General features: G+C 48.8%; 2 protein-coding genes across 6 annotated transcripts; one reads left to right on the top strand and one right to left on the bottom strand.

Moving 5' to 3' along the window:
• YBX1 (Y-box binding protein 1) lies at window positions 1-9,543 on the top strand. 3 transcript variants are annotated; one of them, XM_069035229.1, is made up of 8 exons: window positions 1-315; window positions 658-721; window positions 4,170-4,203; window positions 6,287-6,376; window positions 6,596-6,898; window positions 7,252-7,331; window positions 7,423-7,700; window positions 9,172-9,543. In XM_069035229.1, the coding sequence occupies exons 1-7, from the start codon at window positions 159-161 to the stop codon at window positions 7,667-7,669; spliced, it is 975 nt and encodes a 324-aa protein (XP_068891330.1). In that variant the 5' UTR covers window positions 1-158; the 3' UTR covers window positions 7,670-7,700; window positions 9,172-9,543. The 3 variants fall into 3 exon arrangements, with proteins under 3 accessions (XP_068891330.1, XP_068891329.1, XP_068891331.1); XM_069035228.1 differs by having other exon boundaries at window positions 2-315; window positions 9,167-9,543; XM_069035230.1 differs by having other exon boundaries at window positions 5-315; window positions 7,435-7,700; window positions 9,167-9,543.
• Window positions 9,544-9,646: 103 nt separating this feature from the next.
• LOC138121577 (claudin-16-like) lies at window positions 9,647-15,491 on the bottom strand. 3 transcript variants are annotated; one of them, XM_069035231.1, is made up of 6 exons: window positions 15,358-15,491; window positions 13,769-13,941; window positions 13,370-13,472; window positions 12,265-12,429; window positions 11,925-12,116; window positions 9,647-11,366 (listed from the first exon to the last, which is right to left on the bottom strand). In XM_069035231.1, the coding sequence occupies exons 2-6, from the start codon at window positions 13,931-13,933 to the stop codon at window positions 11,275-11,277; spliced, it is 717 nt and encodes a 238-aa protein (XP_068891332.1). In that variant the 5' UTR covers window positions 13,934-13,941; window positions 15,358-15,491; the 3' UTR covers window positions 9,647-11,274. The 3 variants fall into 3 exon arrangements, with proteins under 3 accessions (XP_068891332.1, XP_068891333.1, XP_068891334.1); XM_069035232.1 differs by having other exon boundaries at window positions 13,796-13,941; XM_069035233.1 differs by having other exon boundaries at window positions 13,820-13,941.
• Window positions 15,492-16,966: the final 1,475 nt, after the last annotated feature.

The following is a 16,966-nucleotide window of genomic DNA, read 5'->3' as shown; positions in this document are numbered from 1 at the left end:
TTGTGGCCAGTTCGATCGGTATCGGGAGCGGAGAGCGGAGCTCAGCGAGCCCGGAGCAGGGAGCAGCCCCCCCCACGGCCGGCCTCAGTCACCATCACACCGCGGGAGGCGGCGCAAACAGCAGTCACCACCACCGTCCGCACCGAACAGCCGCCGCCATGAGCAGCGAGGCCGAGACCCAGCCGCCCGCCGCCCCCGTCCCCGCGGCGGCCCCCGCCGCCCCCGCCGACTCCAAGCCAAACGGCGGGACCGGGAACGGGGGCAGCGGCCTGGCCTCGGCGGCGCCTCCCGCTGGCGGGGACAAGAAGGTCATCGGTGAGGGCGGGCGGGGGTCCCTGGGGTGGGTGGGAAGCCCCGACCCCCTACCCCTCCCCCGCTATGGCTGAGGGTAGCGCGCGCTCCCTTCCCCCCCCGAGGGGCGGTGCGCGCCCCCTCCCCGCCTTCGGCGCGTGTCCCTGCTCGCGCGCGCGGCGGCCGTTAGTCGCCCCCCTCTCCCTCCCTTCCCCTCCCCGCGCGCCGCCGGCCCCGCGTGCCGGGTGGGGGCGGGGCGGCGCAAGATGTCCGCCACGCGGGGCCTTTGTGCGCGCGCCCCGCCACGTGCCCCTGACGCGCTGCTCCCTCCCCTCCTTCCCCTCTTCTCTCTGCCCCTTCCCGCAGCAACGAAGGTTTTGGGAACAGTGAAATGGTTCAACGTGAGGAACGGTTACGGCTTTATCAACAGGTGAGCGCCCGGACGCGGCGGGCCCTGTCACGGGGAGCCCCGGGGAGGGGGCGCGTGCGGGTGACAGGTGACGCGGGGGGGGGGCGGCGGTGCCTTTGCCCCCTCTCGCCCTGCTCGGTAGAAGGAGCTGGTGGGATGTGCGTTTTCTCCACCCAGGGGTTTCTGACCCGCTCGGGGCTTGCCTGGTTGATTTTTAAGTCCTTTAACCTGGGCAAGAGCCGCGCTCTCGAAGCGAGTCTGTTTCCACGGCCATGTGTCTTATATTATGGTCATTTGTGGTGTTTTGGGGTTGTTTCGGTTTTTTATTTGGTTTTTTTTTGTTTTGTTTTGGTTTTTTTGTTTTTTTTTGGGGTTTTTTTTGGTTGTTTTTTTTTTTGCTCTTAAGGATATAAAAGTATACTGCCTGTCAGCGCACACAGTATTTATTTAAACTCCTGCGTGAAGTTCAGTCAATGCAAGCAAGAATTGCTTTGACCACTTGGTAGTTCAGACGTGCTCTAATGAGGAAATCTTCAACATGTGGGAAAATGAACAAAAGGAGCACAGTTCACACTGTCTAGTGCCACACTGAAGTGTATGGACGGGTCTCATGAAACAAGTGCCTAGAAGATTCTTTTTATGACAGTAGTTGGTGTGAAAGAATAATTTGAACGCTTCAGGACTTGTGTAAATAGCTAACGTGGGCCTATCAGGGAGAGAGGAGTTCTGGAAGTACTCTGCATGCAAGTTTTTAAAAAATGGGCAATTCTTGGCCCCATTGGTTTGGGGGGCCTCCCCGGGGTGTGGCCAGAGCTGTTTCCCTTAATCGTGGTACTTGCTGTTTCCCTTAATCGTGGTACTTGAACTCCCTGGTCTCAGAATGTGGCTGAAAACTGGGGAATCTCCCTCTAGGGCAGCAAGTGTAGTGTTATTATTGGATGTTTTGTTTATGTTTGGTTTAAACACTGCCTTTTTGAACTGCCGGTTACTTCATGAGCTAGTCTGAATTGTCTGTGAAGCTTCTGAGTTGGTTTTGCGTCTGCAGCTTTACAAACTTGCCTCCCAGTCTGCCCGGTTTGCATTGTTCACACCATGCTTCAGCTTCTGGTGTTGTGCAGTCACCAGTGCTGGGAGCTGTCGTGTCTCTGGAAATGCCTCCCAAGTCCCAGCCACAAACCCCACCTCGAGGGAAGGCTTTTCCTGTTCCCTCAGTAGTGGAAATGTTCTGTGATGTCAGTCAAGCGAGGAAGCAGCAGCATCTAGTTAAGACATCCGAATGGCTTCTCCAGCCATTACTTTGGCAGCTGTTTAATCCCTGAGGTTGCTATTTGTAATGAGAAACCCAGCATGATCTCGTATTATCAAGAGATTAGAGCCTGGTAACTGAAGAGGAGGACATTTCCTCAGCTCTGGAATCTTTGCCTGGTTGCAGGGAAGCTGTGCAGGAGCTCCTGCCCTTGCATGGCTCGGCTTTAGCCAGGTCTGCTTGCAGATAAAATGAGCTTTGGAACTGAAATCAGCTTTGATGGAGGTGCATGCTCACTTCAGGTATTTTCTGTCTGCTTTTAATGTTAGAAGTGCGATTCTGTTCCAAAATTGGAGTTTGAATTCTGGGTCTTTGATGATTATTTCTCATGTTTGCCAAAATAACAAGTAGATGTGCAAAAGCTGCTAGCTTAGTCTGTACCGCAACTGGAGCTGCACTGTCTGGCCTGGTATTTGGTGCCCTGCTGGACTTGGCATCTTCTTAGTCTGTCTGCTTGTTTGACTCCCTTTTTCTAATATATTTTTGTGGATAAAAGACGTGAATGGAAGAGTGGCTTAGTGCAAAGATCAGCTAAATGGTTTGTTTGACCTTCAGAATGAGCGTTTCTCTTGTACCCTTCCAAATTTTCCTTGAGAAGGTGATGGTCCTGCTGTTCCATCATCCACATTGACAGCGTGCTTGCTGGAAAACAGCATTGGGAGTGGTGTGGCCAGTGGCACGAGGCTGTGAAATGGCCTGGTGTGTTTTTCACTCAGTGAGCTCTGTGTGACCCAGTCAGTTGTTGAGGCAAAACTCCAGTGTCCTTTTGAATGGAAACTGCTTTGCAAAAGGACTTCAAAAATAAGTATCTGGTCTGCTTGTCCAAAATTCAACTTGGGCAAAAGTACAAAGCGTCCACACTTGTGGATGAGCACTTTCTACCACTGTTTTTCAGCTGAGGGTGAAGGAAGGTGCTCAGCATTTTTACTAGAAACATGTTACTATGCTCTTGTGAAGGTTTTCAGCATTTTGGATATTGTGTTTTGAAGAAGAGTCTCTCAGCTTTGGCTTTGCAAGGGCTTCTGGGTGCTGCATCTTGGGGCTTTGTAGATGAGATCAGAATGGCTCTGCTGCCTTTTGGCTGCCATTTCCCAGTAATCTTTGAGGTCTGTAGGCATCAATTTCAAGAGGAAACAAGGGGACTTATTTTTACTGGTGATGTCTGACAGAATAGCTGTAGTTTGGATGGAGTTTCTGGAAAACGTTTAATTGTCAATTCTCACTTTTTAAAGCCAGGGGTGAGGAGCACCTAGCTTTATCTTACTACAAACCAACCCAAGTATTCTGTTACCACTAGATATGAGCACTCCAGTTCGGAGCATGTTTTCACATGAGCTTACTTATGTCTTTAAGCCGTCATTCTAGGAAATAAAAGCCACTTTCGTGTTGATTCAAATTGTTCCATGCAGTAATGAAACTAACACTGCAGTGAGGGTGGGTTGATGTGATGGGAGCTGGGATGTCCATGCTTCAGGAGTAGGGGAGATGGCTTGTGCAGCTCTAACCAGCGCAAGGGTGCCTCTGTTGTAACTCTTCAGAGCAGAATAGAAAATTTTTACTGAAGCTGGTACTGAGCTGTGGTTGTTCAGACTCATGGCAGTTGCGGAAGCTCTGCCAGGGTCATGCTTGAAGGATGGGTGCTCGTGGGTCCCTGTAGATACAGACCTGAGCTGTTTCCTGTTTCTTGAGAGGGGAGACCAAGGCTTGATCAACAGTGCTGCCTTCACAGGCAGCTGGTGTTGCTGTTCCTCAGGTGAGGGAGACTTTAAAGCTGAGGGAATGTCAGGCTCCAGTGGCAGAGCTGGTTCCAAAAGCTGCGGTAGCCAGTCTCCCACAGAGCACCGCTGGGAAGGAGTGAGTGGTCACTGTCAGATGTTCAAACCATCTCCATTGATGGGACGTGAAGGATAGAGAGGTGTGCAGGAGTGAGGAGCAGTGTGCCTTACTGAACCTTCAGGATGTGCTTTGCACTTTGTGCAAGCTTCCTGCTGATCTCTTCTACACGCAGTAAGCTGATAGGAGCTAGTTGAGAGCAGGTTGATGAGTAAGGCTGATCTCAAAGCCTGTTATGATAGATCTGCATTTTGGCTCTGTACCAGACAACTGAATTTTTAATTTACTGTGCATTTTATTCACAAATTTCAATTTCTTGTTGTCTTGCAGGAATGACACCAAGGAAGATGTGTTTGTCCATCAGGTAAGGTTTCCTTGAAACTGAAATATATTCCTTCTCAGAAATTGACTGTGCCTGACCCATTTAAGTAGGACTGAAGTTGTGGAAGAGCCTTGCATTTTCACTGTTACTTGAACACAAGCAACTGATTCTTGATTGCATTACAAGTGGAGCCTGCTTGCACTTCTTGGTTTTGCACGTCCACATGATGTACAGAGGGCTGAGTAGGCTGATGATGTAGTGATGAGAACTGCACTGGCTGCCAGCATGGGCTTGGGGATAACTGCTTGGAGTCCAGTCATCTTGTGGATTCATACAGTGGTTAAGTAAGCATTTGGAAATAAAGTTAAATAAAAAGCTTGCAGCAGGGAGAGAAATTAATTGAGCTATAATAGGGATGAAGTGCCAGTGAAGCTTTTTTCCCCTAGGCAAAATTATAGATTTTATTGTTCTAGGCTTTCAGTGAAAGTCTACAAACATTTAAATAAGGGCTTTTCAATTTAACTGATATGTATACTTGAGATACAATGTATGGCAAACAGGTAAACCTCTGGAAAATAGCCCAAGACTGCACACCACACCTGTATATTACTTCATGGAGCAGGTTTGCCTTAGTTTAGTTCTTTGTCTGAATTGCAAGGCTGTGATCAGCAATTTGCTTTTTGCCCTTTCTGGTTCAGGATCTAGTCAGCAAGCAGCCCACAAAGAATTCTTAGTGGAGCCTGGTTTTCCTCTGGCATTTAGGAGTCTGTGGGTCATTCTTTTGCCTCAAGTTAGGGATGTGCTGCTGATGTTAACACAAAGGAAGGGAAAAGCAATGTCTGGAAAGTGTTTATCATCTCTCAGCTTCTTGCTTGTTCTTTGTCTAAATTGCCAGCTATTAGAGGCACTGGTTTGTGAGAGGTTATACATACCCTTAGGGGAAGCTTTCAGACCCGATTGGCAAGTAGGGTCACCTGTAAGTGACCTTGACTTACTGGTTGTGTTACAGGACTGGTCATGTAGCTACTGTCTATGTTTCTGAAATAACAGTTTGGTAATGATTTGTTCTAGTGTAATACTAACAATAAAACAGTTACAGGGCTCTAATCTGAAAGAAATCAGGTTGGTTGAGAAGTTCTAGCTGTGTATGCTTTTTTCCATCCCTGTTACATAGCTCAGGTTTCACAAAAAGCTGTTGGACTGGCTGCTGTAGTAATAAGGCTTTCCCTAAAGTTACTGTTGTTTAGACTGAGACTTGTGGGCATGTTTTTCCATTGATTTTGTTCCATTTAGGGGGGAAAAAAATAACCAAATTGTGTGGAAAGTATTTTTGTTAACGTTGTTACACTTGTATTGCTGTTCAGTTGAAGTGATAAGCAGAACATGGCTGAGCATGGTGTATATTGAGTATTAACTCATCTGTCAAAGATGTCATCCAGTACTGGAGAGCATCGAAAATTGAGTCTGTTCTAGTAATGTTGTTTGATAGGTGGCCACTGATACAGAGGATTGTCTGGTGCTGACACCTGGGAAAGGCCAATCCTTGGTGTGCAATACACAGCTGGAGTAGATTTAGGGTTAATTGGTTAGTTCTGTGGTAGAAACTATGGTGTTGACAGCCTCAGAGGAGGAAATCTCTTGATACCTGGCCATTGTTAGGTTTATAGAGTATGGAATGCAGAAGCTGCTGTGTCCTGTGGTGGTGTGGGAAATAATGGAGGACTGGAAATCCAAGAGGGTGATTGGAAAGGCTGATATATTGGTTTATATGCTTCAGAGGAATGTATAACTATCACAGTGATGTTGAATCTTAAACTCTGATTAGGAATCCTGTAGCCAGTGTGTGGTTTGGGAGTTTTACTCTTTGTTTTCAAACTGCCTTTTTAGCCAGCAGACAGCATGTTGACAGGTACTTCCAGTTAATGGTAAAGCTGTTGCTCATTTCAAATAGTCCAGAGCATAATACAGGTACATTTTATGACTTCCTGGATTTTCCCAATTATTGAATTGCTTTTTCAGGAGTACAGGTCTTTCTCCTAAGATAAAGAATTTGAGTATTTAGTAATCTTAAAAAAAAAATCTTCCTTTGTATTCTTATGCTGTGCCTGCACTGTTGTGTTGTTAGACTGCCATAAAGAAGAATAACCCCAGGAAGTACCTCCGCAGCGTAGGAGATGGAGAGACCGTGGAGTTTGATGTGGTTGAGGGAGAAAAGGTAAACACATCTCTCGGGTGTCAGAGTGCACATGGAAAACTCAGATTGCAGGCTTTGGTGTGGTGCCTGTGGTTTGAGTCTATGCCTGATGACATCCAAGGAGTTGAATGGTTTTTCATTGCTTCACAATGTGGATGTAAATCATTGCTCAGTACTAGACTGTTATGCTGTAGCTGGTGGGATGGTGACTATTTCCCTAATGCTGTGTCCACTCTTTAGGGCGCGGAGGCAGCCAACGTTACAGGACCTGGTGGAGTTCCAGTGCAGGGCAGTAAATACGCAGCAGATCGTAACCATTACAGACGATATCCACGTCGTAGGGGTCCTCCACGCAACTACCAGCAAAACTACCAGAACAGTGAGAGTGGGGAAAAAAATGAAGGAGCAGAGAACATACCAGAAGGTCAAGCTCAGCAACGCCGTCCCTATCGCAGGCGGCGGTACCCACCTTACTATATGCGTAGGCCCTACGGGCGTCGTCCACAATATACCAACCCTCCCGTGCAGGGAGAGATAGTGGAGGTAACATTTGTATGACATATGATGCTAAATAGGCTTGGTTGCTTTGGAGCAGGGTGATGAGATGCACCTTTTGACACTTCCTGTAGGTACTCCAGATGACTTTGGTAAGGTTTGGCAGTAACATGAAATAAAGTAGCTGAAGGTCTTCGTGTTACAGCTTCTAAAAACCAGAGTGTTTCAATTGATACGATTAACTGGAGGGTTCTCCATTTTGTGTACACCTGTTCCCTAGAACTGCTGCCCACCTTGACTGAACTGACAACCTTCCAGCTCCTTCCTCACAGCATGACAAGCTGTGGTGTTAGCACACTTCTGCTTGGGGCTGACGGGATCTGTGGCCTGATGTCTTGCAGGGTGCTGACAACCAGGGTGCAGGAGATGGCAGACCAGTCAGGCAAAACATGTACCGGGGTTACAGACCAAGATTTCGCAGGTATGCTGCAGATCAAGCTGCTGGTTTTAGCCTTCTTCTGCAACAGAGCCAGGACATGGCAATGCTCAGGTGCTGCATGGTTAAAGCTTAGCTTGACTTTCAGGGGTCCTCCTCGTCAAAGACAGCCTAGAGAGGATGGGAATGAAGAAGATAAAGAGAACCAAGGGGATGAAACCCAAAGTCAGCAGCCACCTCAACGTCGGTACCGCCGTAACTTCAACTACCGACGCAGACGCCCAGAGAACCCTAAACCACAAGATGGCAAAGAGACGAAGACAGCCGAACCACCAGCTGAGAACACGTCCGCTCCCGAGGCTGAGCAGGGCGGGGCTGAGTAAATACCGGCTTAACATCTCTACCATCATCCGGGTGCGTGACCAGGGGCCCGGGGATGCCGTTTGCTGACTTTTTCTTCTCATGCTTTCTTTTAATTTGTGCCTTACAAGGTTTGGACACTTCTTGCTCATGCGTGCTGTAACTGATCTGTAAGTGTCCCTGCAGAACTGAACTGCGAGGCTTTGTTGCCTCAATGCCAACTAATTGGGGAGAATCAATGACAAGCTTTAATTGTCATTGATGGAATACTGTTACACTCTTAAATCTTGGCTATGTTTGGTAGTTCAGGCTTACAGCAGTCTCTGCTCACCCAGAAATTCAAGCAGTGCAAGTGTAAAGACTTGAAAGTAGTCAGGAGAAGCATGTGCTGGGATTTACCAAACTCCATCAGTGCCTGAGCTGAGTCCCTTCAGGGAGGTGGATGGTACTGAGACTTTGGCATCCATTTCTACAAAGTCGATGAGGAATTAGCAGGAGTGTCTCAGGAGCAGCTTTTTATCTAACCAAAATGCTGGAAAAACGGGTAGAAATGGTGCTTTTGTCAGTGTGTGGGAGCTGTGGTTGCAGTGCTGAGGTGTGGGCTTGGGAGGGTTGTGTGCAGGGCAGGGGTCAAAGGCTGGGTTAGTTGCAAGGGTACCTGACTGTGATTGGGGCTTGTTTAGTGCTGATTCCTAAGGGACAGTTCTGCTAATTTGGGAATATTTTCATTGCCAGGATTCTACTCGTTCTGCATTTCTTCTCACCCATGTGTGTATCCCATTCCTTTTGTCACTTGTTCCTGGAGGGCAGGAAAGTGGAAGAGGAATTTAGGCTGTAGTGGGAGCAGACTGAGTGGTCACATTGATGGGATGGACAGGGGCCGCAGGAGTTGGGCTGGGAGAATGGCTTGGTGTTGGCAGCAGCTGCAGCCTCTCCCAACTGTGGGAGCTTGGGAACTTGATCTGCACGGCCTCAGGTGCTTCATGTTCCACTTGCAGATTGATCATTCAGTCCCTGTCCAAGGCTTGCTGCAGTGGTCTCTGTGCACTTGTGAATATTTGTCGTATCCTGGTATTCATCTTGGTGGTCAACACCTCCTGGATGAATTCTTAGATCATGGGCTTCAAAAGGATACCACAGTGGCACTTTGGTTCCTCTTGCTGTCTGGGAGCATTGGAGAGTTCTTGTGTTTAGTTTCTGTGCTCTGGGCAGTGGCTGAATGTTGGCAGAGCCTGGTGGAAGCAGCCCTCCCCATGACCAGAGGGATCCCTTTGGGTTTAATATGACGGACTGCTCTCTCTGAAGTCCTTGGCATTGGTCCTGTGGGAAGGTGGTGGGTGTGGTTGTTGAGGGGGAGAGGAGGGGGCTGACAAGGAACAGTAGCTGGTGAGGGTTGTCCTGTGAGCACATGACAGGCAGCTTAGGGTGAATTTTTGAGTTGCAGGTGAGTCTTGGTACACAAAGCATCCCTGCAACCCTTTGTCACTTGTCTTATGAGCCTTTTTTTTTCTCTTTTTCAGTTTAGTCATCAAAGAAAAGACTTTAAGAAATGAAGAAGAAAATGAAATTCCAGCAATAAGAAATGAACAAAAGAATTGGAACTGAAGACCTTAAGTGCTTGCTTTTTGCTGTTGACCAGATTACTAGAACTATCTGCATTATCTATGCAGCATGGGGTTTTTATTATTTTTACCTAAAGAATTCTCTTTTTGGAAATGATAAACACGTTTTTTAAAAGCCTGTTTTTTCTCAATATACCTTTAAAAGTTTGTAAATTGTTTCATATCTGGTCAAGTTGAGATTTTTAAGAACCTCATTTTTAATTTGTATGAAATATACGCCTGATTTTTTCAAGTCAAACTGCAAGCATCTGTTAATAAAGGTCTTAAAGAGTTAACCGTGTGTGCTTGAGCCTTTTAAACCCACTTCAGTGTGAAAGTTAAATATTCATAAAATATTTGGGAAAAAAATGAGTGCTTTACTCTTTGGGCATACAGACTGGTGGGGTCAAACAGGAAAATGAAAGTAAAAATACCAATGAAGATGCAGTTGAGTCACACTGGAGAAGGAGGGGGTGGGCACAGAGGGACGGGAGGTGCCTAGTGCTAGTGCAGTGTTTCCAAGAGCTGTTTGCTGGAGCAGCTTGCTTGTGTCCTTGCTGGAATACAGCACTTGCAGAACTGAGGTGGTGTGAGGGTGCTTATAAAAAAAAAGGGGACCCCCCCCCCAAATGGAAGAATCCCACATAGTTTTGGGTTGGGGGAACCTTAAAGCTCACCTCATGCCATACCCTGCCACTGGGGCAGGGATGCCTTCCACTTTGACCGGGTTGCTCCAAGCCCGGTCCAAGCTGGCTTTGAGCCCTTTGAGGGATGGGACAGCCACAGCTTCTCTGGCAACCTGTGCCAGGTTCTAGATTCCAAAAAATTCCAATTCATCACTGGGGCTGTGCTGTAGCACACTTGCTCATGAGTGCACTGCAGAGCCAGCAGTCCATCACCAGTTCCCCCAGGGGTGCAGAAGCACGGAGCCGGAGCCATGCCTTATGCCAAAACTGGCTCTGGCTGCACCCCAGTGCCATGGTGAGAACCTGGTGAGTGGGGGCTGCTCCCTCAGCATGGGGCTCACCCTTGTCTCAGCCCAGCTGTGCCATGCTCTGACAACACCCGTTAGAACCACTGCAGTGCACCTGCAGGAGGGGGTGGCTGTCCAATGGCAGCTTTTGGGACCTTTCTGCATACTAGTGAGCGCTGTGCTCTTAATCATTTTCCAGTAGGCTCCAGTGTCTCAACCACCCCAGGTGTCCCAACATTCCCAGTGCCCCAGGCTTTGCTCTGTGTCTGTGCTGAGCTTGGGATGAGAAGTAAGGGAATGAGGCCAAAACCAGCATTCAGTAATTGAGAGTGGTGAGGATTGAGCTGGTGGTGGTTTCAGGTTCTGGTTTGTTTTCATAATGGTTTACAAGTGTAGAAAGATAATAATTCACTTTGAAAACAGAATTCCTGTTTTGTGTGAACTTAAAACCCCACTCTGCAGGTAGATCATCAGGCTTCAGACTGACTCATCTCCTTGTGTCTGGTGTGTATGGCTTTGGTGTTCCTTGATGATCCCCCATGAAAACATTGATAACTAAGTGTTCCAGACTCCTGGTTTTACCCAGTTTTTGAGCACAAATCTTGTGCTGCCCTGTGTCCAAGCCCAGGGAAGGTTTCCAGTGGGACTGGTGTGGGAGGAACCAGGACTACCAGCCACATGGAGTCAGTACTGCTCCGTGCAGAAAAGACTTCCCACTGAATTCCTCCAAAGCATGGGCTGAGCAATGTCAGAGGAGCTACTCTGCCCCCAGTGTCCTGAAAGCTTTCCTGGGTGTCCCTGGGGAACAGGGGCATCTTTTCTTAAAGCAACACTTTTCTGGGATTTATTTTCATGAAACCTGGCTGGAAGTGGGAAAAATACCCTTCCCTGGCTGACTGCTGCAGTACCCTCGCTTTTAGCAGCCATCTGGCTGCATCTGAGCTTGGAAGCAGCTGCAGAAATGTCTCAGTAGAGGTGCTAGTGCTTTAATGGGGTCGGACGGGCAGGGAGAGCGTCCCGTATCAGAGCTGGGTGCAGGAGGTGCTGCTGGCCATCACACACGGGAATCCATGGCGTACATCTTGCTGGTGGCTGTTCGGCCCTGGGGCTGGGGATGCCTCTGGGGTTGACAGCCGCTGCTGGGGGCTGCCAGGAAAGAGTTGGGGTTATGTCACAGCTGGCCATTGCAGGGTGACTTGGGGCTGCCACAGCATGGGGACATGGCAGGAGAATTGAACCCAGCTAGCCAGCAGGGTTAACTTACACCCCATGGGACCAGGCATAAGGATTAGAGATGACGTCTGGGGAGGCATCACCTGCCCAATGTCCCTGGTGGTGGGGCTGGATTTCAACCAGCACATCCCTGCAGCCACTGGCTCAGGCTTTGGCTGATGTCAGGGATTCAGCACCAGCACGGCTACTGCTTTGAGTAAACATCACCACACCTTCACCAGGACCTGGAGGCCCACAGATGAGGATGGACCCCTGCACCCTCTCCATGCCCTTACAGGGTTTATGGGGCTCCTTATTCAGCCCTGTTCTGCCATGTGTAGCCTCCCCAGCCAAGGGGCACAGGCCAGGCACAAAGGCCTTGGCTAGGCTGGACCCTGCAAGAAGCCCCTGTGCCCTCTGAGCTGGTCCTTCACCCCATATTCCTGCAGGGCAAAACTTGAGATAGGATGGGGTGGAATGAGACAGACTGACCTGTGCAGGCATAGAGGCAGCAGGTCAGCAGGACAGATGCCACACAGCAGCCAGTGGAGCCAGCCATCCCCAGCCAGCATGACCACCCAAAGTCGTAGTGGACTCCCAGGAATATATTGTGTGACACCAGCATAGCCCTCTCCAGGTAGACGTCCACCGCATACCACACGGAGCCTATGAGCCCCAGGATACCTAGGAGGAATGGGGCCTGTTAAAAAGAGCCATATAATCCCCTATGCTCCCCAAGCCCTTCTGAGGGGGTGCTGCTAGCTCCCAGCATGCTCCCCAGCTCCCTGGGGACATGAGGTCTGTCTGGTCCCAAGCTCTCCCTGCCACGCACTCCCAGCGCCGAGTATGACTCCAGCTCCATAGCACATCTTCAGTTTGACACAAGGATCTTCCTTGAGGAACGTGATGCAGTCAAGCCCAAGGACCAGTGTAGCCAAAGCCAGGCCAGCCAGGAGATCTGCTGTGATCATCAGGGTCCGTGTCACCACGATCTTCACTGGGCAGGGAAGTTAAAAACAACCAGAAACGGGAATGAGGAATAATCAGAGGAACAGGTCTCTCCACTCCAGATTGCTGCGCATGTCCCCATTAGAGTAACCCAGCTCACCAGTGGCCATCACACTGGAACCCACCAACCCTGCCATGGGCCAAGGGAAGGTGCTCAACAAGCTCATCAGAAACTTAATAAGGACTTAAATTCGCGATTAAACCAGCTCAAGAAACAAAACAACTCAAGGTATACCCATCAGCACCTGGTATGTGGTCACCTGCTCAAGACATTCTTGAGCAAAAGACACTGCTGTCCACACTGTTTCTTCCTCCAAGTTGTGTAGCAGGTGTTTTGAACAGCAAATGTCAATATACCAGTGAATAACAAGAGCTGGCATGGATCACATCACCATCTGTGATGGGACTGTGCCCTGCAAAGGTCCCTCCTTCCCAGAGCAAGTGGCAGCCTCCCTTAGTCCATACCGACAACTCTCCTTCTCCACTGCCTGAATCTGTCTTGTTCCGTGTCATGGCCCAACACAAGGGTTCTCTGTGCAGGGCTTGATGTGCCCTGTGCAGGCCAGAAGAAATGTCCCTACCCTGATGTCTCTGAGCTGTGGGCATGAGTTCTTGGCCAGTGGGAATGGTCCTTGCTCTGCCTGCAGCATGGTGGGTTGCAAATCCTAGGTTCTACATGCCAGAACATGTTTGTTGCGAGCTGCACAGCTTCACGGCCTCTTTCCTGCCTGATGACCCCATGGCAGGTCTGACTGAACCCTGAACTGCTGCCCAGACCAACCTATTGGGGCAGGAGACAAAGAGCAGCCTTAGGTTGGCGTGGCTGACTGACAAAGGGAAGCTTGGTGCAATGAAAATCACTTTCCCTCTTCCCTTTCAAGACTCTGAGCTGTGAACTTAACAAATGCCTCCAGGCCAGGTCAGCTCACCTGGGTGGTCAGCCAGAATGGAGTCATATTGGTCGCAGGTCCTGACCCCGTCCTGCATGTTGGTGACACACTCCCTCCAAAGGCCCCGGCATTTGTGACTTACCTGGAAGCGGGAGAAAGGCACTCATGCAAAAAGAGTCTCCCCAGCTTCCCATGGATCTCCCAGCCCAGCAGGGCAGATTTCACACTCCCACCACTACACCTGGACAATGTCCCAGTGATTCCCTGCCCATACTTGCTCTCTGTTTTCTCCTGCTCCATCTCTCTGTCTCTATAATCCTCTAATCCTTCAACTCTAAAAGCAGTGGATTTGTCCCACCATGTCCCTTTTCCAAGCCTGTGGAGACATGGTGCAACCTCATGGATGGCAAGGCACCCACTTTGCTCTCAGCTGCTCACCTTGAGGATGATGATTGCTCTGCTCACCTTAAAGGTGATTTCTCTGCTCACCTCCAAGCTGTCATCAGCATTGACCATCCAACAGTCTGTGCACGTGGCCAGGAGTAGGAAGAGTGTTGAGAGAAGAGCGAGCCCAAATGCTGTCACCTGCAGGGCTGCACTCATGGGGTGACCTGCAAGGGGCACAGAGATGTTCACCAGCTCTGCTGTGGCTACTTCCAGACACCCAGTCTTCCAAGGACAAAGTGCCACCAACAACCAGGCATCCTCTGGATCCCTAGGAGTCATCTGGGCCCTGTCTCACGGTGCTCACTGCTGTCAAAATGCTCTGATATCCTCTGCTGTGGTTGGGCTACCAGGTTTACATGTAAAGAGAGCTTTTAGACACACAGTAATTTTGTAGTGGAGACATTCCTACATCGGTTCCCTCTCTTCCAAATAGAAGCTGCCAACCATCAGTACTTGCCCTCTGGGAAACAAGAGCTGTTGGAAACCACTGTCAAATAACAGCTGCTACAAAAACCTGTGGCCTAAGCACATGTCTCCAGAGAACCTCTAGAGACCTCCATCCCTGCCATATGACTTGGTGGGTACATCCTCTACCTTTTCTTGCTTTTGTTTTTTACTCCAAGAAAAGCTATGAGGTGTTGAACGTCCAGGTTGGAGCACAAGCAAGTGTCCCATGGAGGTGTCCTAATCTTAAGCACAAGCCCGTATCTCCCATTTCAAGGGGGACAAAGGCTTCTGGGGCATGATGTAGGTGCCCTGAGGAGCTGCCAAGGCTTTCCACAGAGCAGAAGGGATGGGACCATTTGTTTTCCATCCTAGATGATGGATGGATGGATAGATAGATAGATAGATGGATGGATGGATGATAGTTTTCCATCCCTAGATGAAGGGACTCTGCAGAGAGGGGAGCTGTGCCCAAGGTATGAGTAGGGGACATGGTGTCTGCAAACCCTGGGGAGGAATCACACTTTGTCATGTTTTGCAACCCAAAATGCCAAATATTTTACTGCCTGAAATTGCAACCACTGCAACAGACCTTTGGACAGGGGTCCATACAAACATGTTAATTAGCAAAACCACATGAGTTTCTGAGCTACATGGGTTAATTACCATGAGATGGTAACTCTTCATCATCACCAGGTTTGGTACCTCCAGCCAGAGGCTGCCCACCCTGGCATGGCACAGGGTCCCTGTGGGGCAGAGGTGGGAAGGAGGGTCGTGGTTCCCACATCAAATGTGCCCCATCTCCCCCCACATCCCCTCTTGGGATGTCAATAGGAGTAGAGGCATCACTCTCCCATCATCTCTGAGCACTTCCATGAGCTTCACTCCAAGTGGGCAGCCTCTTAGACCCCAATTTACAATAATTTTTTAAAATTCCCCAGGCTCCCTTCTGAGCTAACTCTCAAGAACCTTATTTGTTTCTGCAAGACCCCAGCTGTTTTGGAGCCTTTGAAGAAAATCTGTTCAGCCACTTAAGTTATATGAGCAAGAAAAAAAAAGGAAGAGAAAGAAATTCTTAATGCTGGGAAAAATCAGCTCTTTGTTGATAATAAAAGGGGTTCATGGGGGAGCATTACCTTCACCGCAGGCTCATCCTTGTTGCAGTGGGATGATGACAGAATCTCTTTGTTGCTGATGATTTGGGATAGGGATGTAGGTCTGGAAGGCTTTTAAGTGCTGATGGGATTGGATCCTGACTAATCTAATGGAGTCAGAGATACACAGCACTGGCTGGAGCCTGCGCTGGGCTATTTAAGGTTTGTCCAAGGGTACGTCAGCTGGGCTTTGTGCTCTGAAACATGATGGGCATCCCTGCAGTTAGAGCAGTCATAGGCTGGGAATGGAGCCTCCCCAAAAATGTCACATGGGGAAACCGGTGGAAACCTGCTGGGAACTCTCCCCAGGTGGGAGACTCTGTGTCCTGGACAAATACCCCATTTTTTAATTAGATCTTTCAATTACTGCCTAAGGCACTGGAGTGGCCTAAGATCCAGGAGTGGTGTGAGAGTCAGAAGGTTGGAAGGGGCCAAAGAAAGAAGCTGGAATGCCAGGGTGATAATGAACTTCTGGCTGGTAATTAAGACCTTTCTTTTTTCCCCATTAAGCAGAAAAGAAGTGAAAACCACTGCAGTGGTGATGGCTCAGGTACCATGTCTGGTCAGCCCCCAAGGAGGTGCCTATGACCCTGGGTGGCAGCACCCCAGCTGTCTGGCACTTGGAGCTGCCCTAAAAACTTCTGCTTTTGTTCCCTAATCCCCTACTATTTGGGGATTAAACGGGATCTGTGTTACAGCATCCTCTGAGCATCCCTGGGCTCAGCTGTGCCTCACAGCTCTGCCATCACTCACCCTCATCTCTCAGACCCATGGAAAACACTCATATTTCCACTTTGTGAATCATAGTTGAGGTGCACATGGGTTTTTAGGGTGGGTTTGGCTTTTGTTGTGGTTTTTTCTTTTTTCCCTCTAGATAATCCTCTGCAGCATTTTGCTGTGGGTATTTTGGCAAAGCACCAGTCTTGGCAAATCCTTGAGCTTCAGCCCCACAGAGACCCCCAGGTGCCTTATGTGTGAGATTCCTGGGGCTTTGAGTTATGCTATTTTCCCAGAATTCTGGCACATGGCAGGTCCAATGTTTTGGCATGTAGCAGTGAATTAGGGCCAAAAATGTTCAGAAGGGTTTGTGAACCTTCATTTTCCAGCCTTTACAGCTCAGGTTCTTGGACATCTGTGACACATGAAATATTGTGTGACCCCAAGTGATACAAAACTGTACCTCTGTGGTCTTGGCAACACCTGTAAAATGGGTTTATTTATATTTTCTGCTCATCTAAACACTCAGTTTATGATATATAAAACTAATCTGCCTTGTCAATCCCCAAATGAAACCCTTTTGGGGGTGAAAAGATGGAGGTAGAGGAGCAAAACTAGCAGTAGTCAAATGATTAAGCTCCTTTCCCGGGTTAATGACAGTGAAAATCAGATCATGGATACCATGAGGTTTGTCAAAACCATGTGTTAAAAAAGTGCTGACAAGACCCAAACCTTGAACTTTAGCAAATACTGTACTAAAAAACCTGCTGTGGCTGGAAGGGAAAAAAAGAAAGATGTTTTCTTTGATGGGATCATCTCAGAGAACTAGAGAGGACTCGGTAGATGCTGTTGGGGCAGGACAGTGAATAAGAAT

This window comes from Aphelocoma coerulescens, chromosome 21, assembly GCF_041296385.1.
Source record: "Aphelocoma coerulescens isolate FSJ_1873_10779 chromosome 21, UR_Acoe_1.0, whole genome shotgun sequence".
NCBI classification, from domain to species: Eukaryota; Metazoa; Chordata; class Aves; order Passeriformes; family Corvidae; genus Aphelocoma; species Aphelocoma coerulescens.
Note: the sequence above shows the minus strand (reverse complement) of the source record. Positions and strands in the feature narration are given on the sequence as shown.